Source organism: Oreochromis niloticus, linkage group LG7 (assembly GCF_001858045.2).
Source record: "Oreochromis niloticus isolate F11D_XX linkage group LG7, O_niloticus_UMD_NMBU, whole genome shotgun sequence".
Classification (NCBI taxonomy): domain Eukaryota; kingdom Metazoa; phylum Chordata; class Actinopteri; order Cichliformes; family Cichlidae; genus Oreochromis; species Oreochromis niloticus.
This window is the reverse complement of record NC_031972.2, coordinates 16,051,604-16,077,489: the sequence shown is the minus strand read 5'-3', so window position 1 is coordinate 16,077,489 and position 25,886 is coordinate 16,051,604. Positions and strand designations below refer to the sequence as shown.

The following is a 25,886-nucleotide window of genomic DNA, read 5'->3' as shown; positions in this document are numbered from 1 at the left end:
TTTCCCGAAAAACATCAGCAAATGAAAAATACGTCAAAAGCACACACACACAAAAAACGCGGAAAACACAGTGGGAGTGGTTTTTGGAAGACAATAACGTGACAAAACAGCTGTGGAAGTGACAACCTAATAGTAAACGGCTAATGTCAAATGTACATACAGTATTATATGAATCACATGATTAAAACACACATTAACTTGCAGCTTTTTCTCTGTCACAACACCGATGAATCCTCCGCTTCTTTTAAGTGTGTCTCTGTGCAATCCTTCACAGCTGTTCTGTCACATTAACTTCTCCCAAAAACACTTCCACTGTCCTTTTTGTTATATTTTGTTAGGGTTTTTTTTTTTTTTCCTATTTCCATTGTGTTTTATTTAACTTCCGTTGTGATTTGTGTGCTTTTTGCAGCGTTTTCATTTGCTGGTGTTTTCTTAAGTTGCATAATAAACTTCTTGGATGCTCTGTGCCACACAGCAGGTGCAAATTGGTGCAGTGTTTGTGTTTTGATTGGTGGTGAGTTCCAATAAACCTGTACTATATTTGTGTGTGATGGCAACCTGCTCACTGCCAATGTGCACTGGGTGCCATCTAGTGGTACTCATTCAACAGTAAAGTCAAATATAAAGCATACAGAATACATAGGTTTGTTCCACCATAGCATGCAGACTGAATTATAGTTGTAGTTAGAGCATATGTTATCTAAATGCTGAAAAACACCTTCATTAGGTATGCAAATAGAGGAGAATATACAAAATATACTAAAAATCATTATTTGCATTTTTCCTAGAGACTGAATCCTGTTTTTAATATCCTTAAACACAAGCTCCTGTTTGCAATCCATTTTTAATTTCTCCTAGCTATTTGTGATTAGCTGAACCTGATAAGTATATATGCTAAGCTTCTTCTATGAGCAGGAAGTTATTATTTTGTTCCATAGCTGTCACACATCTCTAACTAATGGGGGTGCACATAGGCAGTCATCGGGTTCTTTCACAGCATAACACAATAAAGTCAACATTTCCCAATATCAGGATACAGAGTTTCAATACAATGAGCCACACTAAATTCAATATCTGAATGTAATTTTATTCGCTAATCAGACATCTAAGCAAATGATTTTACTTTTTTTAAAGGAAGATACCACACTTTTCTAACCAAAAATATCCAGCAGCAACATGTATTTCGGATTGATGTTCAAGATGAAGATAAATTTGGCTTCAATAAATATTGCAGTTTGAGTGTCTTAGTATTTGGTTTGACATACTTTGCCTTGCAGAACTGCTTAGTGAGGCATAAACCGCTTTCTCCATACTTCAACCAGTACAGGCACGTATCTGACAGATATGATCATAGACAACCTGGCAACAACCTACAAGGAAGACCAGATAGTTGTACTGTGGGACTTTGGGTTTTAGGGAAGGACTCTGGGAAGGCCAAGACTTTGGTTTTTTGATAGCCAAAATATTTATTTGAACAGGTGGCAGTAAGCTTTGGATCATTTTGCTGCTAATTCATTCTTCCTATAACTATAATATGAATATAGGGTTAAAGTGTTGCTATGATTCTTTGCATGATCATCATATTTATTCCTTGTTGATCATAAAACTGTGAGTACATTAGGTTTTATTAGGACATTTTGTTAATCTCCGAAGCGGTCTTTCATTCTTCACTCAGACTGTGCTCCAATCTGCTGTTGGTATTTCTGGGTCTGCCTGTTTTCAGTCCTCGACAATATTCCCATCTGTGAAGGATAGAAAAAGTTTTTTATTTTTTTGCTGACAAAGAGAGTAGCCTTCTCTGTGTTTGACCTTTTCTCCGAGCATACTTCACTTGTCTTTGCCATTTTTTGCAGTTTCATTCTACTATCCAGTTCCAGGATTGTCCAATTCTCAGTAGATATGTTCTTCTAAATTTATGCTGTTGCCTTTCAGAAACTTGTCTTTCTGTGACAAACTCACTTACCTTTATTTATTATTTAAAAATGTAAACTCACTGCATGCCTCGAGAGAGAAAAAAATAACATTAACTTAAACACAATATCTACATTTTGTATATAATGTTAAGTTTTTCTTGTATTTGGATGCCCCATACACCACACAGCGACAGGAACAGTGATTTAACTACCATTTAATAACCTCATTTTGACGTTCATTTAACTTGTAATTAAGTAGAGCTTCTTTGCTACATTACACTCTTAAGTTCATGTGACTTACACCAATGTGATACAGTGATACAGCTGATACAAAACTAAGTACATCCTGACTGCTTCCATCAGAACTAAGAGGGTAAGTAGCGGCTCGGCGCTGATAACCTAATGCACCTGATCAGGAAGTGTAAGCACTGCTATAAAAACAGAATCCAGGTCTGGAGCATTCAAGTGTGTGTTAACACAATGCCATAATCTTACCAGGAGTGGATGTCTCAGCAAATTCTCCCAATGTTCAGACCATGCAATGTTGAGAAGCTGGCAAAAAGCCTAAGAGCTACATCTCAGACTCTTTAGCGCTGAGTCGCCATGTTAAAGTTCACTGACAGTGCAGCATACAAATGAGACCAAAGTGGGGATGTTTGGGGATGATGCTCAGCACCACATTTGGAGACAACCGAACATCTCATATTAGCACCGGCACTTCAAACTAACTATCGAGCACAGTGGTACAAAGCAAATCTACAACAGAACTGCTGAAAAAGAAAAGAATCGAGGTGCTGCAATTGCCGAGTCAAAGTCCAGACATTAACCTGACTGAAATGCCGTAGAATGACACCTAAGAGAGCTGTGCATCAATAAGCCAACGCAATGTTTTAAGGAAGAGTGGTCCAAAAGTCCTCCATGACAAAGTAAACGACGGATAAATTCATACAGAAAACAAACACTGCACGTTTATTGCTGTTTATGGTGATTTTACAAGCTTTTTTAAGCCCTGTGAAAACTTTTTTTCAGATGACTGCATCCACCTTAAGCAATTCTTACTAAAAACAAATAATCTAACTTGCTCCACTTCCTGGGGCAGCTGTGGCTCGGTAGGTACAGCAGGTCTTCTACTAATTGGTAAGCTGGCAGTTCAATCCCTGACTGCTCCAGACTACATGCCAAAGTATCCTTGGGAAGGATACTGAACCCTGATTTGCTCCCAGTGTGTTCATTGTAGTGTGAATGTTAGATAGAAAGCACTTAGTTTGGGGTATTGACATAACCCACCAGATGGGCAGCATTGGACATGCATATTACAAAAAGTGTTACATGCTTAAATTGACAGAAAAAAGTCAGAAATCGACTCTGTCATGAACAAAATTATGTATTTTTCACCAAAATTTAAACCTCATTTTGATTTATTGGGTTAATAACACTTATCTTTATGCGATTTTGAAGTTTTGAGTAATCCATTTTTCAAAGGACGGGAGTTACAATATGTCTATATTCAGTTATAGAATTCTTCCATCCATCCATCCATTCGCTTCCGCTTATCCTTTCCAGGGTCGCGGGGGGCACTGGAGCCTATCCCAGCTGTCATAGGGCGAGAGGCGGGGTACACCCTGGACAGGTCGCCAGTCTGCCGCAGGGCCAACACACAGGGACAGACAACCATTCACGCTCACATTCACTCACACATTCACACCTAGTGACAATTTGGATTATCCAATTAACCTATCCCCTCAAACTGCATGTCTTTGGACGGTGGGAGGAAGCCGGAGTACCCGGAGGGAACCCACGCAAACACGGGGAGAACATGCAAACTCCACACAGAAAGACCCCGGCCTGATGGTGGAATTGAACTCAGGACCTTCTTGCTGTGCAGCAACAGTGCTAACCACCGTGCCTATAGAATTCTTATTCAGTGTTAATTGTAGCTAGGCCCAAAGTGTTAATGCTAGCTTATATTCATAAAAAACACTGTCATATGCAAATTTAGGGTGGCACTACAGGTGGCCACCGCATGCCACCACAGTAGATCTGCCCCGATGGGATCTACGGTGACCTTGACCTCAAGTTCAAAGTCAAAGGTCAAGTTTTCTGAAAAACTTGTGGATGTGATAACTCAAGGAACTCACCTAGAATTTTCAAATTGATAAGATAGGTACTAAAAATTCTCAGAGGAGTTTGAATCTCAGTGACCTTGACCAGAGATTAGTTTTCTGAAAATCTTGTGCATGCAATAGGAACAAAGTGACGTGGGATTTTTGAAATTGAGTCCATAGGCGTGTCTACGAGGAGGCTGAGGGTAGCGCTGGTGGTCGCCGGTATTTTAAAAGGTTGATTTATTTCAGTAGGACATCATTTATGTAGATTGGTTGTAAATGTTTGTTTTACATAGTTTATGTAGCATGTTAAGGATAATATTAAGCCTCGTGGACTTCACTGAAATTTGCTGATAATTTAACTGTCTGAAGACTCTTTGGAATCCCTGTGACTAATCATGGTACAACTCTTGACATGTAAATACTGCAGAAAGGGAAAGGAGGCTTTATAAGCTTCTTCTTGATTTCTTTAAATCTGAGCAGAGATGTTGAACAGCTTCCATTGCCAAGACACAAAGTTGCTGCCAACCTCCAGTGAGATTACACGCTGAAATTCTTGCCAGTGTCTGCTGGCACAAAAGTAACTTGTCTGAAAGTAAAAATCTTACAGAAATGTCAAATTAGAAAGATAGCCATTGTATTTCTTGGAATAAATGTTGAGGCAGCCCTTTATTCACAGAAGCTTTTAAAGGAGAAAGAAACCAAACCAGGGGACTTAGCAAATACAAATAAGCTGCTTACCTTGCAAAATACACCCAGTAAACTTGATTTATTCTCTATCCTTTTTTATCATGTTCATATAGTACATACAAATAATATTTACCCTCACGCCACCGTGACGTCATTTGTACAGGAATGAGGAGCTTGACATTTTGTTTGTGGCTGTTTCGCACAGCCACAGGTCGGCACAACACACATCTGTCATTAGCTGCCATTACAAAAGCAAAATGTCAAGCTAACACGACACAATACAAAGCCTCGCTGAAATCGGTACGTACCATTTATATATGTCAGCCAGCCGTTAAGCGATTAACATGGCACACAAGATCCCAACAAATCATTCCACTGTGGAGGAGCTGAATTACACAGCTGCTTACTAATCTAACCGGGGCTGCTGTTTGATTAGCAATTTAATTTGTTCTCCGGGGAACTAATTAAAGCGCACATCAGTAGGTGCGCAGAATTCATCCCCCTCCCCCTAAAAAAACAAACAAAAAAGGCTGGAAATGCATTAGTCTGAAGCCATTTGTTCTCCGTGAATATGCTGGGCATTGTAGTTTTTAGTAGGACTAAATAATGCATTTGTTTGGGACTATTTTCGGCTGTGGACTGATGCATTTTGGCGATGCAAGTATTCACAGCGGCAGGATGAGAATACGTCAACCGATGTGACAGTGGTGTATTTAATGGTTTTGCAACATCAGAGGGAAAAAGAGAGGATATTTAACTCTGGAGAACCCATGGGGTCAGATCCGACCCCATGGGTTCTCCAGGGTTAAAGAGTGGTCTGTAGAAGAAATTTCATGTTGACTATTGTCTGCACAAAGAGCAGCCTTATCCTATTTAAGAGTCCTTAAAACATGTTTTAATATACAAACAACTGTCAAATTTAAGAAGTAGCAAAACAAGTTGTCACAAATAGTTTTTTTCAGTACATGGAGTATCCTGTTACTTCAGGGTCCACTTTAAGATTTTGGTTTTGACTTCTATAGCCCTGGATGGACAAGCACTGACATACATCAGTGAACTTTTTCATCAATGCATCCCCAACAGGTCCCTGAGGTGATGTAAGCGGGGCCTGCTGGCTGCACGTCATACAAGGATGAGAACAAAAGCCTTTGCATCAGTAACCCCCCAAACTCTGGAACTCCCTCCCACTGAGTTTGAAATCTGTGGACTTTGAAAAATCTAATCTTTTTAGCTGTTTTTGTTTTTTGGTAAGGTTGTTTTGTGGGGAAATCTCAGCAGATCAGCAGTTTCTGAAAAACTCACAACAGCTGGTCAGGCTCGAACCACTTAAATCACCTTTCTTGCCCATTCTGATGTTCTGGTTGAACTTCTGCAGGTTGTCTGGATAAATATGAACACAATAGAAGAGTTCCGTAGGATGAATAAAGTTTAAAACTCAATCATTACTTTCAATGTGGTTTAATAAACAGTTTGATGATCCTGTTAGTACAAAGGCAGGGCATCTGACAAGAAGTAGTTGTGGTAAAAAGTGAACATGTAGACTAAATACACAAGGGTGGGAGTGCTAACTGAAATACACAAGGGCAGGAAGTGGAGATGGTGAGGTTTTAAAAACAAAACAGGAAACAAACTTAACATGAATAATTATTTTGCATCATCTCATTTCCCCTTTAATAAATAGGCCCAACCTGCTTTCTTTTTTTTACTAAAAAGAAACCGTTTTATCTTTCTCCTGTTTGAGATAGCTGATCATACGTTTAACATTATTAACCGCTTAAAAAACAGAAGTCTGGCTGTCTTGATCACAATAGTGCCGAGAGGTTTCTGTTTTGATTTACATTTCTTTAAGTTCAAAATACCTCTGGGACTCTTAATTCAAGAGTTTGATGCTTTCATGTTTTGATGAACTATGAAGAACCAGAATTAAACATCTGACATATTTGGAGTGAAGAATGACCAAACAGCTCTGAGCCATTGCTCTGAATCACATCCAAAGAGTTTTTCTTCAGGAGTGCTTGCTGCTTAACTGAACAGTGCAACACAGAAGTAATAGCTTGAAGGAACAGAAATAGACTGCAGTCTCCATAATTTAGGCTATTCTTGTTCCCGATGGGTGTTTGGGGATAGCCTGAGGTAGGACCTGAAAAGTGAATCAAAAATGGAATGGGTCGTTTAAATAGGGCAGACGTTTCTTTTGAGCCGTGCAAGTCGTGAGGATATGCCTGAAGTATTTTCTCAGCAGTCACTTTGGGGAATAGAGGAAGAGAAGTGCATGAAGTTCCCTTAACAAGACAGAGAGCTTGTTCGTTGTTTCAACTAAACAGATGGATACATGGATTTGTCACCAACACTGGGCCATATTGTGTCCACATACGGTGCATGTTTAAATTCTCCATGGACTCATAAATATATATAAATACTGTCAGATTTGATCTATCCAGCAATAAAATCTAAGAAGCATGTCATCAGCACTGGATTCATTTTACAGCATGACAATGATGCCAATCACACTGCTAAAACACTAACAGCAAAGCTGGATAGTAACAACACAATGGACCACCACTGGTCACAGATAGGCCTCCCCAGAGCATGGACCTCAACATTATTAAAGCAGTGTAGGATCATCTTGACAGAGAACACAAAAGGTAGACAAAATCAAAAGAAGAGCTTTGAATGTCCAACAAGAAACATGGAGAACTATTCCTGAAGACTTAAAGAAATACAAGAAAGCTGACAGAGAGCTCAGGCTGTGTTGGAGAATAAAGACAGTCGTACCAAATATAGACTTTCAGGCTCGCTGGTAATGTGGAAACTCTGTTTTTGCCTTGTATGCTGCATTTCCATGTATGTTTGCACATTTCAATAAATCACTGCACATATTAAACATTTTCCTAGCAAAATAGAATTACTTGTAATACTTTAGCCAGGAATGTCATGCCTTTGGCATCATTTGCATGCATGTCATTATGTCTGTAAACACAATAGCTTGAAAAGTTTTGAGTGAATTCTGGTAAAACTTTGTAGGATACAGAAGAGGATCAGGGCCACTAGAAAAAGTGAGGATGCCCCCCCGAAAGACAGAATTCTGGAAAAGATGTAGCAGTCTAAATTGTAAATTATAACCAAGCTGAACTGTTTTAAAAAAAAAATTGAAAACAAAAATAAAACGCAAATCTAGTATTAGTCTTATTGTTTAAGTGCCGTATTGGCTCAAATATGCTACAAAGTAAAATTCTATACGTGAAAAAAAAAAAAAGAAGCAGCTATTTTTAGCTGAATCATGGTCACAGTGGGTTCATGTTTGATTTGGCAACTTCACACTGGCCTTGCCCTTCCTAACCCAACCCCAAAGGGCTGGAATCAAACCAGCAATCTTTTGCTAATCAAGTGAATGTGTTAACCATTACAAGGTGTCACTATATTTCAAAGTAAGACATTTGACCATCACTTGTACATAAACACATTTTTATTCAGCCTGATATAGGTTACACATGGAAAAAACAAAAAACAAAACCCCCCAAAAACAAACCGATTCTAAGAGATCTACTTCCCTTTGTGGAGCTAATGGTGACACTTAAAATCAGCTTCAGAGCTCCCTTGACAGCTTCCAACATCAGCTGCTGCAGGCTTTGAGGAATAAGCATAATCACATGCTACTACTGACCTGAGGATTTTTTTTCCTGTCTTGAAAAAAGAAAAAAGTCCACCATCATTTTCTCACTATCTGATATGGAATGTTATGTTGGGGAAAGTGGGGAGAAAGAAAAAAAAAAAAGAAAAAAAATATAAGGGTCTCTGCAACTGCAGAAAAGACCTTAAACTCAAGTTTAATTTTGAAGGGAAAAAAAATAAAAATATATAATTATCCCAGAATTCTGTTCCCAGGCTGCTACTATGCAAGAGGCATTAACAAAACACCTCGGTCGAAAGTGTGTTCAAGAACAACAAAAGAATAACTCAAACCCACTGCCGTGCCACTTAAAGGTTGATATGAACAGAAACCATAACTTATAGCTTGTTAGTTCAGAAGGTTCATTAAATTTAAACAGCTTGCACATCAGCTTTGGAGTCTAATATTATTATTATATTATTATTATTATTATTATTATTATTATTATTATGAGGACTGGCAGAGACACAAAGCAAAACCCAATGAGGGAAGAAGACAGGGAAGGTCATTCATGATACTTAACTAGTGTTAGTCTTATTTTAACTTGTAAATTTAACAAAGTGCAAATTCATATTTAAACTACATCATAACCAATTTTAGAAAGTGTTCATTCTCTAGTCTATAACAATGAAAAATGGTCGACTCCACATCACCCCCAACAAAGCCGTAATCAACCCACCCACCCCACCAGCTATAGTATCCATCAGAATATTTTTTTTTTTTTTTTTTTTAAAAAGGAATCACTAAGTACATGCTGCAATGACGCCCATCAATCTGTTTGAAACTTGAGTAAAGGCTCCTGTAATTGGCCCCTTGAAGCTCTTGCAACACACCGTTACTGTCAGCGTGAGTTTATAGTTAAAATATATATTAATCTATCATTAAATAGTATGCCTCTTACACAGTCTTGCATGCACTGAAGAGCATTTTTAGGCAAGCTGTACAAGGAGGAGAGGCGTGGGGACGGACTTGCTCAGGCTGTAGGCTCCGGGCCAGGTCCAGGCACTCTTGCCACCTGTAAATGGTTTTTTGTGTTTGTTTTTTTTTGCCCTTTACTCCTTTGCAACCACGTCAGTCCAAAAGATGGTTCTCCAGTGTTGTTTTTGTGTTCATTTTTTTTTTTTTTTTTTTTTTTTTTTAACCATTTTTTGGGGGGTTGGGGGGAGGGGTTGAGTGAACATTTGTTTGCGTCTGTAAATGGGAATGTATCTGTGTGCACGTGTGTGGTCCTAAACTCAGTTTCACAAATGAACTTTGTAGATCACTGAACTTTTGTTCCAAGCTTTCGTTGTCTGTTCCTGGAAGGAAAAAAGAAAAGAAAATTAGAAAACTCAAAATATTAGGAGACCCAGTCATATTTAAAGCACCAAACATTTCAATGGATCAACGGTCTTGCTAAGCAGGGAGCTACGTGACATGAATATTTTTGTCTCAAGCTCTCAGCGCAACTGAAGCTGAACTTAGCTTTCAAAGTGGTGAATAACTGAATGAAAATTTGGTGAAGGAGTGTTAACGGCACAGTAAAAAGAAAACAGGAAGAGACCTCTAAATGTGTCATGTCTAATTAGCACTGGCTTATTTCTGGCTTGCCCACATGTTAGCTGCTACCATCATCAAGTGTCTAAAATCTGAATAGCAGAAAACCTGTTTTAGTCAGGCCTCGACAGTAATAGATGTAGAAAAGCGAGTGATATGCCATTACCACCACCACAGTATCTTACCGTGCCTCTGATCTGGTCACTGTGTACTCAAACCACAAGATGTTTGGGATCAGGCTTGTGTCTCGTACCAGGAAGTACTCTGATATTGGCCTGTGAGTTGTTTAAAAGACAAAAAGAACATTAGACAATAGATAATAGACCATTTTCATGCATCTCAGGCAGAGAATGAGTTGCCCTCCCCTGTGACACATGAAGGAAGCAGAAAAATGAGAGAACTACTTACCATGCTGCTATTTTGGGGAATATTGGTGTCAGCACCTCTTGTGTAATAAAGAACCAGATTATGCCAATTGTACTACCGGCTACTCCACCGTAGAAAACCTGGCTCCAGGTGTGATACAACAAGTAGACTCTGAAGAATGAGTGAGTAAGAGAGTGAGAGCAAAGAGAAGGAAACAAAAAAATCAGCATGCATTTCAAACCATTTCAAAGTGTTATCAGCTCAGCAAAATTGATGCTGTTACAAAGGAAATAAAGTTCTTTGCTAAGTGTGAGCAGCCTGGTCAAATGTCATCTGAGTTTTACACCCGCTACTGACATTCATGCTTCACAAGTTGAGACAGTTAACTTAGATCCTTCATTTCATCAAATAATTGCTACCATCTAATTAAAAGGTCAATATCTCAATTATTTATAGAAAAGAGAAAATAAAACGCTTCTGCACTATAAGAATATACGAGTATATTGAGTGTTGCTTATGCAATTTCTGGCAGAAATGCCAACAAAGAACCACAACTGACAAGTAAAGATGGCACATGAAAGTGCAGACTTGAACGGGCAACTGTAAACAGGGTACATGCATGTAGCTGAGTGTCACACATGATCGCATAACATGATGGGAACCATCCTGAGCCAGCAAAAATATAAATAAACTGTCTGTTTATCATAACAAGGGATGAGAAAACAGTTAATAAGAAAGAAGGGTGAGGATGTGGCGCACAGTGCATGCATAAGACACATAATGAGCATCAACTTTAGTAAAGCAAGTACTAATATTACTGTTTGTTAGAGTCCTCTTCTGTCAACTTTAGATTTTAGGATGATCTGGGATATGTGAAGAGGTTAGGGATTGAGCTTTACCTGCTGTATGACACTGATAAGGCTATGCCCAAGAGGATAATGGACAGTATGTGTCTCCAAAGAAGGTCCACACATCGAGCATTGTTCGTTTGATGCATTCTGAGGGGAAAAAAATAAAAATACAGCAGTTTGGCACATTTTAAGGTTAAGGTGGAATAATGACTGATAACCAAAACCATTCTTGTAATGACCTCAAATAACCAAATGAGCACCACATGAAAACTAGAAATTAAATGCTTGTTTGAGATGGACACAGTACACATTGTGTGTTTACATTAGTCCTACTGCAAGACAAACTAAATTACTTTGTCAAGTAGCTGCTGCAATTTGAATTTTCACAACTATGTTTCTATTATTAAACTTCCCCAAACAACAACAAAATAACTCACCTTAAATAAAGGAAAAGAAAGAAGTAAACAACAAAGAACCAGATAAGCTGGGAATGACTGGAGGGCATCCCATACTCTGTGTGCACAGTTGTGTGAGCCCCTGCAGAGAGACAACAGACCCTTATAAACACTGATTTACAATATAGGTTTCATCTAATATTGTGATGTACAGCACTCTGGTGAGGACAGGCACCAAAGTTTACAAGTTAACTCTTAAATGCATCTGATTGTTTAACTTAAACTACACAGTCCAGCTTTGGACAAAAAAACCAAACAAAAACAAAGCCATTATTATCAGCCAATAAAACTTCTCTCCCCTTCAATGAAGTATTCATCAACCAAAAGTACAATATCATGTGTCTAATAATGCGTACGTCCCACTCTTAAACAGATGGAGCATTGGCACAGGATTTCTGGGTCAATGGCAGATGATCCCCTGGGTGCTGTGGGGTGGGGTCTTTTAGTGAGCTTTTCCAGTTATTCCAGCAAATGATGATGATAGGATTCTGGGACATTTGGAGGCTGGATATAGACCTTTGGCCTATTATTATGTTCCTGAGGAGTTTGTCAAGTAGTGAGGCCATGGACAAAATAAAAGATGACTGTAGCCACTGGGCCACATTTATTAGGTAGCCTCAAACAGTACTTTTACCAAGAGGATAAGACAGGAGTCGCATGTTGGGTGAACTGCAACTACAAATTAATGAGAAATGCCATCAGCCTAATGTTCTCCATTTAATGGGGTGACCAATGGTTTTCTTGTTGTGGCTGATCAGCATATCCAGTGCAGGCACTGTTTTGGGTTTAGTAAAAGAATAAAACTACTCAGCTGAAGTGGCTATCAGCATTTTCTACAGGTACTTCTATTTAGCTCTGATTCAATATTTGACAAAACAAAAATTTTAGAAGAAAAAAAAATAGATGCTATAAGCAAATTTTTATATTAATTGGCTCTCTCAAATCATCTTGATGTCATCATCACACAATTCAGAGATGAAGAGATAATAGCAAGATATATTTGTAGCCTCAGGTTTCCGAGCTGTCCGCCTGAACAGATACTGTGGTTGACAGAAGAAGACCAACTCTAGCTACCGTTACATTTTTGTAATGCTTGCCCAACCCAACCTGCTATACATAAAAAACAAGACTTGTTCCTTCACCCACCTGCGCATGGGCGCGGCTCTCTGAGAATGTGCTTCAGCAGCCAGTTCACTCCTTCATTCAGGAGGAGCCCTCCAAAGAAGGAAATCTAGTTTTATACAGGGAAAAAAAGCCAAACCATGAGTGTTTGCATACCTCTGCCCTGTCTGACACTGCTGATCAAGTTCCTGTGAGACAATTGACAGTTTCACAGGCCTTTAAAACATTGTGCCCTTTCTGAAACCACAACTTTCTCAAGTACATGTGCAGGACTCACCGTGTGCAGTTCCCGTTTAAACACTATGAGTGTAACAAAGCCCACAAGAATTGCTATAGGGATGAGGCTGATGTAGGCCAGCAAGTGTCCCGTCAGATCATCTAAAACACATTAACAGAATACAGATATTAAATGGCACATAAACAGTATAAGTCACTGGTGGGAGTGACAAGTTGTGTCTTTCAGTGAACCCGGATGACCAAGACACTGCGGCTACAAGTAGGAAGCTGGTGTGGTTAAGTAGCTAAGCCATATTTAAACTAACAGAGCACATTATTTGGTCCAATTCAAACTTATAGGTGCAATGAGATTCAGTCACACTGATCAGTATCAGGCCATGGGGCTAGCTAGTATGTTAGCTACAATGCTGGCTACAATGCTTTACGAGGAGTAGTCAATTACTTCTACTGTAGTCATACTATTTTATTATTATTATTATTTTGCTATTTTTTTAATGCTCGAGTTTGATCAAATAACCGTTACAGTACACGGCGTATTAGTAGAGAGCGGAAAGAAAATACCAAAGACGATATAAAGACAGCTAGCAGGCTAACTAGCCTTCATTGTGGACATTGTGACAAACTGCGCATGCGGCGCTGTCTCACAATTTTGCAGTCCGGGTTACATTTCCCGCTGTGTTGCTGGTTCTACAGCAGCTCACAATTTGGCAGCCACACCGACGGCCGCGTTCATTCAGCAGCAACAAAACACGCACTGCCCGAAAAATTACACAACAGTCGGTGTCGACAGAGCTTCAGCAGGCACATAAAGACGTTAAGTGTACCTACCCTCGGGGAACTCTACGTGTGTCAAAGATATGGACCGCCATCGAGGTGGTGCCGAGCACTGCTCTTCCAACGCCATCTTACCCGGACACAACCGGGCAGTCCCAGTGAAACGCCCAGACACGTGTCCAGCCAATGGAGAGCGGAGCTCAGCATTTAAACGTCCCCTGACAGTGGAAGCGACGACCAATCCCAGCTGCAATCTGCAGACGAGCTATTTTGTCCATAGAGAAGAATTATTGAATGAACAAAAAAAAACAAAAAAAAAACGGGCAGTCCACATTAAAATAGCAAAAATGCACTCATTCAAAAACATGTATGATCTACAATTGTCTTCATTAATTTAAGGCGTGAACCCAGACTATTACTTACCCCTTGGGTAGTTGACCTCAACTGCATTTGAGATTTTTGTGTGTGTAAAAATATGAATTAATCTGAGCCAAATTGTCAAATGTCAAAAAATAATTTAGTACCACTTTCTCTTAAGATAACCTTTACAAAGGCTTCACAAGATATAAATTATCCTTACAGGAGACTTCATAAACTATGACTAATACTGTATAGATCCATTATAAGCCACTTAAAAAGTGGAACTGTCGTTCAAAACTAATAATAAGGATACACTGATTTTAAGATTTTAAGGTAAACACAAATGCAATTAGTCTGTGGATTTGTTTGTTTTTTAATATTTACTTGTTTTATTTGGAATAGATTTTACCTACTCCACCTTGTATCCAAGAAGCAGATTATTTCATATTTTTAAAAAAAGAAGTGTTTTGAAATATTTGTACATGATGGGTGATGATGTATTTTTCATCATTCAAGTGTCGGGAAGCCAGAAGCATGAGAAGCAAGATGAGCAGTCTCTTTTAGGTTATACGTGTGCGATATTCAATAATGCCATACTTGCAGGGGAGTGCTCATGTCAAAATTATTATAGATAAATAAAACTGAACTGAAAATTGAAACTAGATGTGAAAAACATTTTGCTTAACTAAAAACAACTAGATTTTCAAGAAAAATTAAAAGTAACTGAAAGGTTCACACACAAACATCACTACGTCTCTAAAAGAGCTTTAACAATTAGCGATCATTATAACCTTTATCTGGCTGATGTATTAGCCAAGTGTATTTACAAACTCAGCCTGGTGTACCTCACCCATCCACAGGCTTAACTCTCATTTTATACAGGGGAGAAAAAACAAATATTACACAGATGCTAATATCAAGAGCGAGTTCATGGCTTATCTCTTAAAATTAGATGATTAGAATATTATGATTCTATTTTATATTGTTTGCATGAGTTCATATTGAACACAGCCTTAACTTTGAGTTGTGTTACCTTTCAGGCTGTAAGACAAACCGTATCATAAATGCAGTGTAAGGATTTTTTATTCCCATTTAAACCTTTTTTCGAAAACTAAAATGTCTTTCTTTTGGGATAAAAAGTAACGAGTTATTCAGACTTGTTATGCAAAGTTATTGTAAGATTTGTACTTCCTCCACTGGCTTATTATTGAATCACTACAGAGCTTTTACCTCTTGTGTGCCTCTCTCTTGTTCTTATTACTTTAAATAGCTTTAAACTTTTCACTTTATACTATGCCTGTATCCACATGAGCAGTGCTATAATCTTGCTAAATGTTAGTAGATTTCTAATTTTGTGGTAGGTGCTAGTGTGTTAGCATGCTAGCTAATAATCGCTGCAAACACTTAAAAAAATAAAATAAAAATTACACCAGTCTTGAAGGTTTTCATAGGGTGGTAGCACCACTGATGCACATATCATCTTTTTACAAAATAGAGACAAGGTATGTAAGAACTGTACATTTTAAATTCAGGACTTTTATAGGGAACAGTTACGTGATGACAATAGTTACCTGAACTACTGAGAATACTGATGATTTGTGCCCTCTTTTGAAGCTACTACTAAAATAGTAAATTTACTTACCATTATTTTAGTCATATTAGATTTTTTTTCCTCATACTGTCTACTATGATCAAGTACTCCCTTCAAACATTTAAATAAAATTAAGCCAGTGTTTTTTGATATACCTGTCCTAACAATATTTTTTTTAAACTCTCAATTAGAATGTTTGAGTTTTGTGAAATAAAATAAATAACTCAATATCATTTAACAAAAAATAACATTTAATATGGAAAATTAAAATCAGATCAGAGTTTCTGCTGTTGATTAACAATAGAAAAGACAAAAGGCATGAGTAGGACACTTGAAACACAGCAGTGACGTTCAAAACAAAACCAATCTTTCTCTACAGTTTGGCCACCTGAAATTCTTGCAAAAACTCTTGCATCAAATATATGCTAAGAAGTCGTCTCTGTGCTCAATATTATTTTTTTTAAATTAGAAATTTCTAAATATTTGTAATCTGGCATCTTTAAAATGTACAGCTAAAGGCTAAGCCTGGGTCTACAGGTAGCATGTTACACTGATATATTATCTGAGAAAAAGCAGACCAATCTGTGAACACAAGACTAAACAGAAGCATTTTTCCATAACAGCATTTACCTGCATGACACATAATGGTATAAAACGACTAGAACAGTTAAAAGTGGAGAATTTGAACAAGATGAACACATTAACAATGATCATATGTATAGTGATCTGGGAAAGATAATTTCTCTACTGTACAGCATTTATGTTCTTTATTATCAATAATATGTCAGTTCTTTGATGCAACAAATAAATCAACAACTATTAAAAAAGGGTTATTGGACATTCTTGGATTTTTCTGCTAAAGTGCAAAATGCTCATCTGTCACAATGAGGAACCAAATTATTTTCTGTAATAGCTCAATTTACAGTTTTGGTTCACATTAGACAGAAACACCAAATAACCCTGCAAATACTGAATCAAAATAAAAGAAAATAAAAGCTCTTAATTTAAGAGACTTTGATTTGGATTATCACTGCCACAAGAAATACACTTGTATGGACTCAGAAGATAAACTACTGACACTAAAACGCCCCAAGTAATCAGAGAGAATTCTTTTCCTCCCTTCAGATAACTGTGCTTCTCTGTAAATAAATAATCTTTTCTTTTTTTAAATTCAATTTCATGAAGACGATTTAGTTTGTATATATCTGCAAATAAGAAATGCGCCTGTGCAGTAGTGGTGTAATCGACGCGAGAATTACGGAATAAATGCCATTCGGTAACAAGTTTACAGTACTTGGGAAAGCAAAGCAGACTCAGATGTTATCAGTGCACCTACGTGGATGACAGTCCAGCTGTACAATGCCCTGTTCTTCATTACAGATCTTTATAACATCAGAAATAGCCTCGCTAAGAATACTAAATGGCAATGTTTCATTTAGCGGTTGCGTCACTGTTTACATATATTTTTTCTAAGCAAGATCTCCACAGGTGTCCACCTTCTTACACACACACACACACACACACACACACACACACACACACACACACACACACACACACACACACAAAAAAAAACAGCGCCCTTTTATCACTGAAGGTACAGAAAAAGTACAGATGTAAACAAAAACATAAATGATTCAGTAGGTGTGCTGTTAAGGTGTGATAGTGAGTGAGCGAGTGAACATGCACCGTGCTCGGGCCCCAATGCTGGCTCACCTACTTTAATGCCATTTTTAATGTTAAACAGTGAAAACTGCCACGGAAAGACTATTGTTCATGTCGTGTGAACACATGGCATCCACTTTGTTAAAGGCTTATTTGGTACAACTTGCAACTGGACACTTATAGACCCAAATGTTTGCAAGCAATTAAACTGCGAGAATGTCTCAAATTCAGACTTTAGAATTAGGAAATACAAATCGAGAGAACTCAAGTGTCATTGTTTATTGTCTTTAGCATCTTCTAAACTGTTGTGTTTTATGTAATAGTTTTCAGACAGGTATTTCACATCTCACACTCTTTTATTTGCAGTTAGAGTGCTGTTTTTTTGGGGGGGGGGGGGGGGGGGGTTTGGTGCCATTTAAATCTGAATATTTGCATTGTAATTTATAGAAAGTAAACCTTCATAATCCCTTAGCACATGCTTCTTCAAACACTCATGTTTACTGCAACTGTGAACACTGGTGTCAAACATGGGTAACGTGCCAGTACCCTACACAAGTTCAAACGTCTTTTTGCATTCAACAGACTTTCTTGGTTTCATCACATTATAAACACGATTAACCCAAAGTGGAGAAAATAAATAAAGACATTAAAGAGGATTTAAGGACAAGTGTGGAGACAAACCCATCTCATTTTGCATTAAACAGCAGCACTAATAATCAGTTGGCCAAAGTGTTCAAGAACTCTCAGGAACTCTCATCATTTTAAACAGATAATCTTCCTTAATTTAATATAAAACGCAGAAACACAAAATACTGATTCCCACACCATAATTCCCCCTAATTCCAGAGGTGATGAAGAGTTCTCTGAAAGCGCTCAATCCATGTGGAGTAAAAGTGTAGCGGGCACAGTTTTCATGCTTCCCGTTAGGCCTGTTTTCAAGAACTCACCCAACAAGGCAGAGACAAGTCCTTGCACGTCTGTCATTACATGACTGCAGTCGGTATTCTCGATGATTACACAGCAGCAACATAAAAGAGGTGGGATCGTTAGCCTCCCTCCTTAGTACAACAACCAATGACTTTGTAGAACTGGTGAAAGTATGTCCTACTGAAGCCATCATGTTTAATGAAACACGGATGAATAAATGAATAATGCTGGTTCTCAGTGTATCACAGGAGGATGATTCATTCCAGTCTGAATACAGACACACTGTTCAGCTGTGACTTCTTGCTGTTCCCTAACTTGTCAGCCTCTTTGCTGTTGGCTGGTACAAGGCCCAGTGAAGCTCTTTGTTACCCTACTCCTCCTAGTTGGTCCCTGAAGAGCCCTCTGGGTCTCTGGGCAGGGCACCGTTGATCTCGAGAAGGCTATCGATTCCCAGATACCCAAGTAAAATATCACTCCGGCGGTGGGAAAGGTTCAGGATGTCCTCGGCCAAACACTGTGCAGAGGTGAAGCGGACCTTGTCGTGGTCAAACATATCCTTAAGGTACTGCACGATTTGTTGCTGCAGGTAAAAGGAGAGAAAACACAATGAAAAGATGGTGTATTAAAGTATGTAAGCAACATGTTAAGCCACATGAAGTCAACTTCATGTGGCTTAGTAGGTTAGCTCTGAGCCACATGAATGCAAGTTCCCCTCTCACTGTTACTGCGTCTACTACTACTTTGACTATAAAGGCTCTGCACGTAATGATGTCTGTGGCTCAGGAGCTGCTCCTTAAATATTTAAATTAGGTTTGTATATAGGTTTTAAGCTAAGTTCTCGACTATGATCATTTTGGTGTTTTGACGACAGATATAATGAGCGAATCTGGGCCAGACTGAAAAACTGCTTTACTGTAGTTTTTGACTCTAATGAGGACCATAACTTAACCATAAACAAAATAAGCATCATGTTGTATTATATAAAGAGTACATTAATGACTGATGATATCGTCGGCAAGATGCTTAATGACATCATAGAAATGTCACTGTCCCACAGACTTCTATACAGTCACTTCTTTTCACACCAAAATAGTTCCCACCCCCCAAAGATCATAAGAGAAAACACAGGTTTAAGCCACTTCAGTGTTGGCTTCAATTTTCAGCGCTGGAAGCTGAGGTGTGGAGATGGGCATGTACTCTACCAAAGGAGCAGGTAAAGAACCTTTGGAGATGCATTAAAGGAAATGCAGGTTTATGAGTTTCACTCTGACTGTTCTTTTCTTCCAACACCACTTCTATTAAGTTTTCTAACCTGATTAAAGAAAGTATCTTGCAGCATCTTGGCTTTTTTTCCCCCCCATCCTCTGCTGTACATCTCACTATACAATTATATAAATTATGCATTTAGTGTCATGTGATGTAAAAACTGTAGAGTTATACATTAACCTAGTGGTTTTCCTACACAGGGGATAGTGTCTGCTTGCACTGAAATATTTTTAAACCATGTACTCTGTATGGCCTTACCTTAAAAATTGTGCACACTTCACTCAGGTGCTGTCGGGGTCCTAAAAAGCCAAAAGCTAAAACTGGGCTCACATGCTCCGATATGGCATAGAAGTGGGAGATAAATCCATCAGGAACCTGCACAGAGGAGAAGAACAAGCTATCAGAATAAACAAAAGATAGTTTTTTTTAAAGCCATTAAAAAGTATTAATTTCTAAAACTAGTATAACCTCACCATAAGAAGACGCCTTTTGGCTTTTAGGACGGACCAGCAAGCAGTTGCCAAAGCCTACCAGAAAATTAAAACTATTATTAAAGAAACTGCATGTTGGTGGAATATGGAGTATGTATCTGTGCATGTGCATAATATTAACCGTTTCTTTAAAGCTGTCAGAGAGCCAGCGATTCCTCAGCACAGCCACCACAGAGGAAGGAGGGCTCTCCAGGTCTTCGAATGCATCCATCAGGATGAAGTCCAACACTATGTCGAAAAAGTTCATACAAACCACCTGCAAGGACCACAAGGAAGAGTGAAATTATTTCTTATTTAGCAGCAGTACTGTTTTGAACTGCTCTGGCATCAGGCATACCTGACTTGGAACATATAAAGGACTAGACAGTGTTGTGCAACTGTTGTACAAGAAAAAAAACTTCTGTATTTTTTCTTATCTACTGTGGTGTCATGAAGGTTTGTAAGAGTGGGCTCCTGGTTGGTCTGTTTCAGATATACGCACACCCTGTGTGAACATGTCCTGCGGATAGTTTGAGGCTATACTACTGATGAACAGCTGGTGGCAGCAATGTGCAACATATTAAAGCCATGTATCTCTGACTCAAAGAGCTCAAAGAACTGCCCACACTGTCATGTGTCTTTGTCATGGGTTGGTTATAGCTATCATTGAGAAACTACAAAATAAAGCATTAGGTCCATTTAAATATTTTTACTAAAAAAAATTAAAAAAATAATAATAATATTTATTAAAAAAAAAAAAAAAAAAAAAAAACAGAACGGCAACACAAATGAAAATTAATAAATACAAATGTTAACTGATGTTTGCAATGAATAGCTAGTGATTGCATTCACTTGTCCCATTCATGCTTACTGTAAACACACACACACACACACACACACACACACACTATCACATTGATGTGATTACTCACCCCTCGACCCTCCAGCTCCATCTTAGTGATCGGCCACGTTTCCTCTCTCTGAGTGTACAGCAGCATGTCTTCATAGCTTTCTAGAAAAGCTTTGGGGCTCTGAAGCAAAAAATAAAAGATAAAATGAGAACAATTAAAATAAATAATTACAGCTCTTTAAATTTGTCCAAAAAAGACACATTAATAACTGGGGATCCAGTGAGGAGTATTTTACCTTGTTTGCTTTTACCATTAAACCCACAATCATTTGCTTTCCGGTCTCCATGAAAAATGTACGATGAGTTTCATCTAACAACAGGATCTGGAAAAGAAAAGCATCACTGCTTTAATTTCTGTAGTATTTTGGTTTTAAACATGTGTATATGTATGATGTGTGGGTTTGCTGAAACCAACCTGGAATGCTTGTCTCACACAGTGAAGCTTGGCAAGGAAGTCTTGGTCACTATAACATTCAAGTAGTTCAGTCCTGGTAAACACAAAAAATTTGATTTAAGTCAACAAAGGCTCAGGCTTCTCTTGGCTGCTGTATACTGGAATATAAGATGTTTTGTTTTTTGTTTTTTTGAGCACCACTATTACCTTTTGTTAAAATGTGCATTTTCACATCCAAAAAGTAACACGAGCATTAATTTGGAGTCTAAAAAGAAAAATTCACTATTCACTTTTTGCTCAGTTTTGGTCTCCACCAGTTTAGCTGCTAAAGGATTTTTCATGTTTGACAATGAAACTGTGTTTCTCAGTAGTTTTAGTTGAAAGTCTATGTGGGACCACAGACACAACAGACAGCGACTCATATGGCATTATCTACAGTAATATTTACTATTTTTAGAAAAGTATTTGTCAGTGCATCTTTAAGTATACAAATAAAAATACCTCAGGGTCCTATAGGCCACTTTGTCTTCATGGACCAGAGACAGGGCTTCTTCATAAAGGGCTGCTGGCTGACAGACCTCCCCTAGAGACATGGCATCTAACAGCTGCACATAAACACGCATATCTCAGTGCACAGTCTGTGTGTGTATGAGATGAATACATGAGTGAGGGGGGAGGTTTTTTGAAGGGTCAGGAGTGTACTGTGTTTTCTCATGGTCTGTCTTTAGAGGGCAGGGAAAAGAAGCTCACCTCCGCAGCCGAAAAGAAGGAGTCATCAGAAGTGACAGTAGTAGCATCGTCCTCTTGCAGTCTGTGGAAACTTTCCACTTGAGGCAAGATTAGCGTTCCTTCACTTTCTGCCAAAGGAACAACACAAAATAAGTGCCAGAGCCAGACAGAAAGCACACATGTTTAGCTCTAAGCACTGACAGAGGCAAAGAGCCAAGAGTCCAAATGTATGATCTTTGATTAATAATATTTATACTGTCTGATAGGGTCACACAGAAATTCTTACCAAAGTCTGCCAGCACATTGTCTGCTGGGATACTGCTTCCAAAATCCTCCTGTAGGTGATACGCTCTGTGCAGTAGTGTCTCTAACTTCTCAGCAAACACTTTATTTTGGGCTTCACCCTGTAAGAGAAAAAGAATAAACACCGCAATTTATATGAGCTCTTTTTTTCTATAATTATTAGGCAATTGATTAATGCACTGATGTGTTGCAACAACATCACGTAGAGTATTTGATTTTTTCTGCCTCTGATGGATAATGCTTTATAAGATTAACAGGAAATCTCAGCTTTAATGTTCCCCAGTGTAACCATTTATATTATGATCCAACCTCAGCCTTCGCTGAAAGATGACGGCTCTCATGCAGCAATAGCAGACATGCTTTACCGAGTTACTTTTCATAGTGAGAGTTCAGTCACAGTCCCACTGTGCAAGTGGACTCCAATCCATATTTGGTTTGGGAAACTATCAACTATCATAAGCTTCGTAAACTGGAGCCAGTGATAGCTTCAAGTGGTTTGGAGTGACTCTCATCTAGACTCACTGAGAGTGATTTGGTTGATCTTCAGTAGAAAGACTGCTGAGGTTCAGACTTTGAATTTCAGACATTGTATCTTTCAAAATGTTGCTTGACATCATTTAATGACTAGCGATCCCACCACACACTGGTGATAACAGTTCAATGGTTACCGTGGTAACGTCTCCACATGTTGCTCCCTGCAGAGCCAGGCTGTTGTTGCTGGATGTTGAGTGGGGTTGATGGCGAATATTCAGTGCCTGTTCCCACTTTCGCAGAGCCTCCTCAAACAGCTCCATGCCTAGCACGAAGAGAACATTTGAATCCCAACATTGTCTGGCGTTATGCCCCCTCTTACATGTAGTACACAGCAGTTCAATTCACACATGGGCTCAGTGAGATTTTACATAGACTAAAACCTGCTGTATGTCAGTCCAATTCATTCAAACATCACTCACATACAGTCCCCCAGTTAATTAAAAGAGTAATTAAAGGCTGTGTGAAAACAGTTTTAAGCACATTACTCGTAAGGTGAAAAATAATGGTACTGCACTACAAATCTACAGAGTTACAGGAACTGGTATTTTTGCATCAAATTGATACTGATTAATATTGGTTGCATGTAATTATAGATAGCTTGTGCTCTAATGTCATCTTCAAATAGTGAAAAGACAAAAAAAAAAAAAAAGTGGCTTTACGCTGTTTTTTATATTAAAAAATAAAAACAAACAAAAAAAACCCACAAGTTTTAGTGAATATGTGAATACTTACCCATTAAATAGAGATTCTCTGCATTAGCATCCTCTACTGCCCCTGACTCTTCCACCACAGGCTCTGCCTCCCATGGGGTGGATGGATTGGCAGACTGATTTGGAGAGCTTGGGACTCGCGTCTACGTCGGAAATGTGCATGCAAACACATATACACCCGAAGATGGTGAAAAAAATAATAATAAGTCAAAAATAAAGCAAACACAACAAAAAAAAAAAAAAAGTATAAAACTTACAGATGCCAGGCTGTGTGATGAACTTGAGTGTTTACTGGGAGCCAGGGAGGAAATTCCACTCATCGTATCATTGCTTCGAGTGCTGGGACTCATCATCTGTCGACCAGTAAACGGGGCTGTCCCAAAAGAAAAACATTTCCTCATTGAATGTTTCACAGCAACCACTGCTGAAAGACGCTAAACAGCCCGTAACAACAACAACAACAACAAAAAGAAGAAACATAATATTCTGTCTTCACACCTCTCTTTAATGATGAGGGCCGTCCTGTCTTCATGAGCGACTCTGGTATTCCCACTGTCTTCTGGCCATCCTTTTCTTGTGTTCCCTGCTTCCTCTTTCTTCCTCGCCTTTTTAACTGATGAGCAGTGAGAGCTAGAGCTACACTGCCCAGCGCTGTGGCAAACAGCACCTTCTTCAGGCTCGGTGTAAGCCTCAGCTGGGAAAATATGGACTGAAAGCAAAAGAAGCAGTGAGGATACGACCAAACATAGCGTACACTCTGTGTGTGCATGTGTATAAAGGGATTTACCTGCCCAAATGTGGAATAGAGAAAGACGGGTATCTCTGCTACAGTCATGGCCAAAGCCTGAGCGATGGACATCCCTTCTCCTCGTCTCATTGACATCTCAAGAATTATAATGCCTTCAGGCCACAGCAAAAATTAAGTTTCCCCTCTGGTCTGAGATCAGCCAGCTCAGGACCTGCTGATGAACCATCCGTAATCAACCACTCTCTCGTCCAGTGGCTGACTGCAGTCGTGTTGTTCTACAACAGATAGAACACAAGGTTTTTACCTAAGTGTAGGTGCTTTTAACTGCACGACCATTATAATAGCAGCTATCAGTTCAAACTATTTTCACTGTACTACTCTCCAGACACAGATTTAACTTGTACAGGTTTATGGTTTGACCTGGAAGGCGAGCAGACTGACACGCTGCCAGCTACTACTTAACCAGTCTGGAGTGTCTGGTATGCAAATAGGCAACAAGCACGCCATTCAACATACTGTACGAGACAAAGCCTCACAAAAGATAGTAGTTGTAGCTTCAATATGAGAAACTGGGTGACTTTCTATATCTCTGAAGCAAACTAGTGTACATAAAGCACAACTATGTTCCATACAGACTGAAGTTATCGACAACAAGGCTGCTAGTTGATAGAAATTTGACAATATGTTAAAGCGAAAGCTAGCTGTTAGCCAGTTCAGGAAGTAGAAAACAGTAATTTTCCTGACACAATTTATTTTAGAGCTTTCCCATAAATTCAACAGTAGGGTTTATGTCTGTCTTTAAAGCTCGAGTCAATGACAGCTAAATATTAGCACTGGCAAGGATGAAACTGTCTTTTTAGAGGAGCATATGCTAACGTTAGCTAGCTTATTCGGCTAGCCTTATCTGTCATTCCGCATCATAGCATCACCAGGTCAGGCTGGCTTCAGAGCAAAGTCTGTGAGCTGACACCTTACAGACTTCAAGGCGGCTTTGTGTGCAGCTTCCCCAGAGGCGCAACTAATAACATAATCCCTGCGTAGGTACATACCGTGATCATCCGAGGCGTCAAGGAAGGACATCCCCGTGTCACAGTCAGTGAAAGTCGCACGGTGGATTCTTTTTTTTCTCCTAACGCCCTACGTAGTTAACGCAAGAATACAGACACGGACACGGGCCAGTCGGGTGAGGTGTGAAGATAGTTACCTACTTCTTGACCAATCGGAGAAAAGGTGAGGCGGGGCAAAAACTTTTCTAATCCAATCACATATTGGTTCTTGAAATATCGTCACTCTATCCTGATCAAACAGAAGCGAAATGCTGCTAGAAAGTTCAAGGCGGTATATATACTTGGTAATTAGAAATAATGCTAAAGTGACATAATTGGGTTACGTTTGGCGAAATCTAGAGAATTATCATATTCTTAATTATATTCTTAAGGCCATAACATCGGAGTCAGGCTACTAGAATAGTATAACGAGAAAAAGTCTTGGGACGGCGTAGTTTCACCATCTGAAAAATGTTTATAAATTACTTTCCTTCTATTGTGGGAAAGAGAGTTT

At 38.8% G+C, this 25,886-nt stretch overlaps 2 protein-coding genes and 1 long non-coding RNA gene across 3 annotated transcripts in view; all 3 read right to left on the bottom strand.

Annotated features, from left to right (window-relative positions):
• The window catches only part of LOC102076293 (uncharacterized), a 33,063-nt gene extending 27,530 nt beyond the window's left edge, over positions 1 to 5,533 (bottom strand). Inside the window, exon 1 of the long non-coding RNA XR_003220883.1 lies at positions 5,017 to 5,533. This is a non-coding gene — a long non-coding RNA (uncharacterized LOC102076293). The remainder of the gene's footprint in view (positions 1 to 5,016) is intronic.
• A 2,623-nt stretch (positions 5,534 to 8,156) lies between these two features.
• On the bottom strand, positions 8,157 to 13,930 carry dolpp1 (dolichyldiphosphatase 1). The gene is made up of 8 exons (XM_003451453.5): positions 13,774 to 13,930; positions 12,986 to 13,086; positions 12,733 to 12,817; positions 11,569 to 11,668; positions 11,180 to 11,278; positions 10,323 to 10,451; positions 10,100 to 10,189; positions 8,157 to 9,676 (listed from the first exon to the last, which is right to left on the bottom strand). The coding sequence occupies exons 1-8, from the start codon at positions 13,847 to 13,849 to the stop codon at positions 9,640 to 9,642; spliced, it is 717 nt and encodes a 238-aa protein (XP_003451501.1). The 5' UTR covers positions 13,850 to 13,930; the 3' UTR covers positions 8,157 to 9,639.
• Positions 13,931 to 16,458: 2,528 nt separating this feature from the next.
• miga2 (mitoguardin 2) lies at positions 16,459 to 25,524 on the bottom strand. The gene is made up of 16 exons (XM_003451506.5): positions 25,376 to 25,524; positions 24,366 to 24,601; positions 24,077 to 24,287; positions 23,836 to 23,951; positions 23,601 to 23,721; positions 23,003 to 23,130; positions 22,318 to 22,435; positions 22,053 to 22,159; positions 21,804 to 21,907; positions 21,324 to 21,396; positions 21,145 to 21,231; positions 20,931 to 21,029; positions 20,141 to 20,275; positions 20,002 to 20,055; positions 19,787 to 19,903; positions 16,459 to 18,842 (listed from the first exon to the last, which is right to left on the bottom strand). Exons 2-16 carry the CDS (start codon positions 24,459 to 24,461, stop codon positions 18,642 to 18,644), a joined length of 1,767 nt encoding a protein of 588 aa, XP_003451554.1. The 5' UTR covers positions 24,462 to 24,601; positions 25,376 to 25,524; the 3' UTR covers positions 16,459 to 18,641.
• Positions 25,525 to 25,886: the final 362 nt, after the last annotated feature.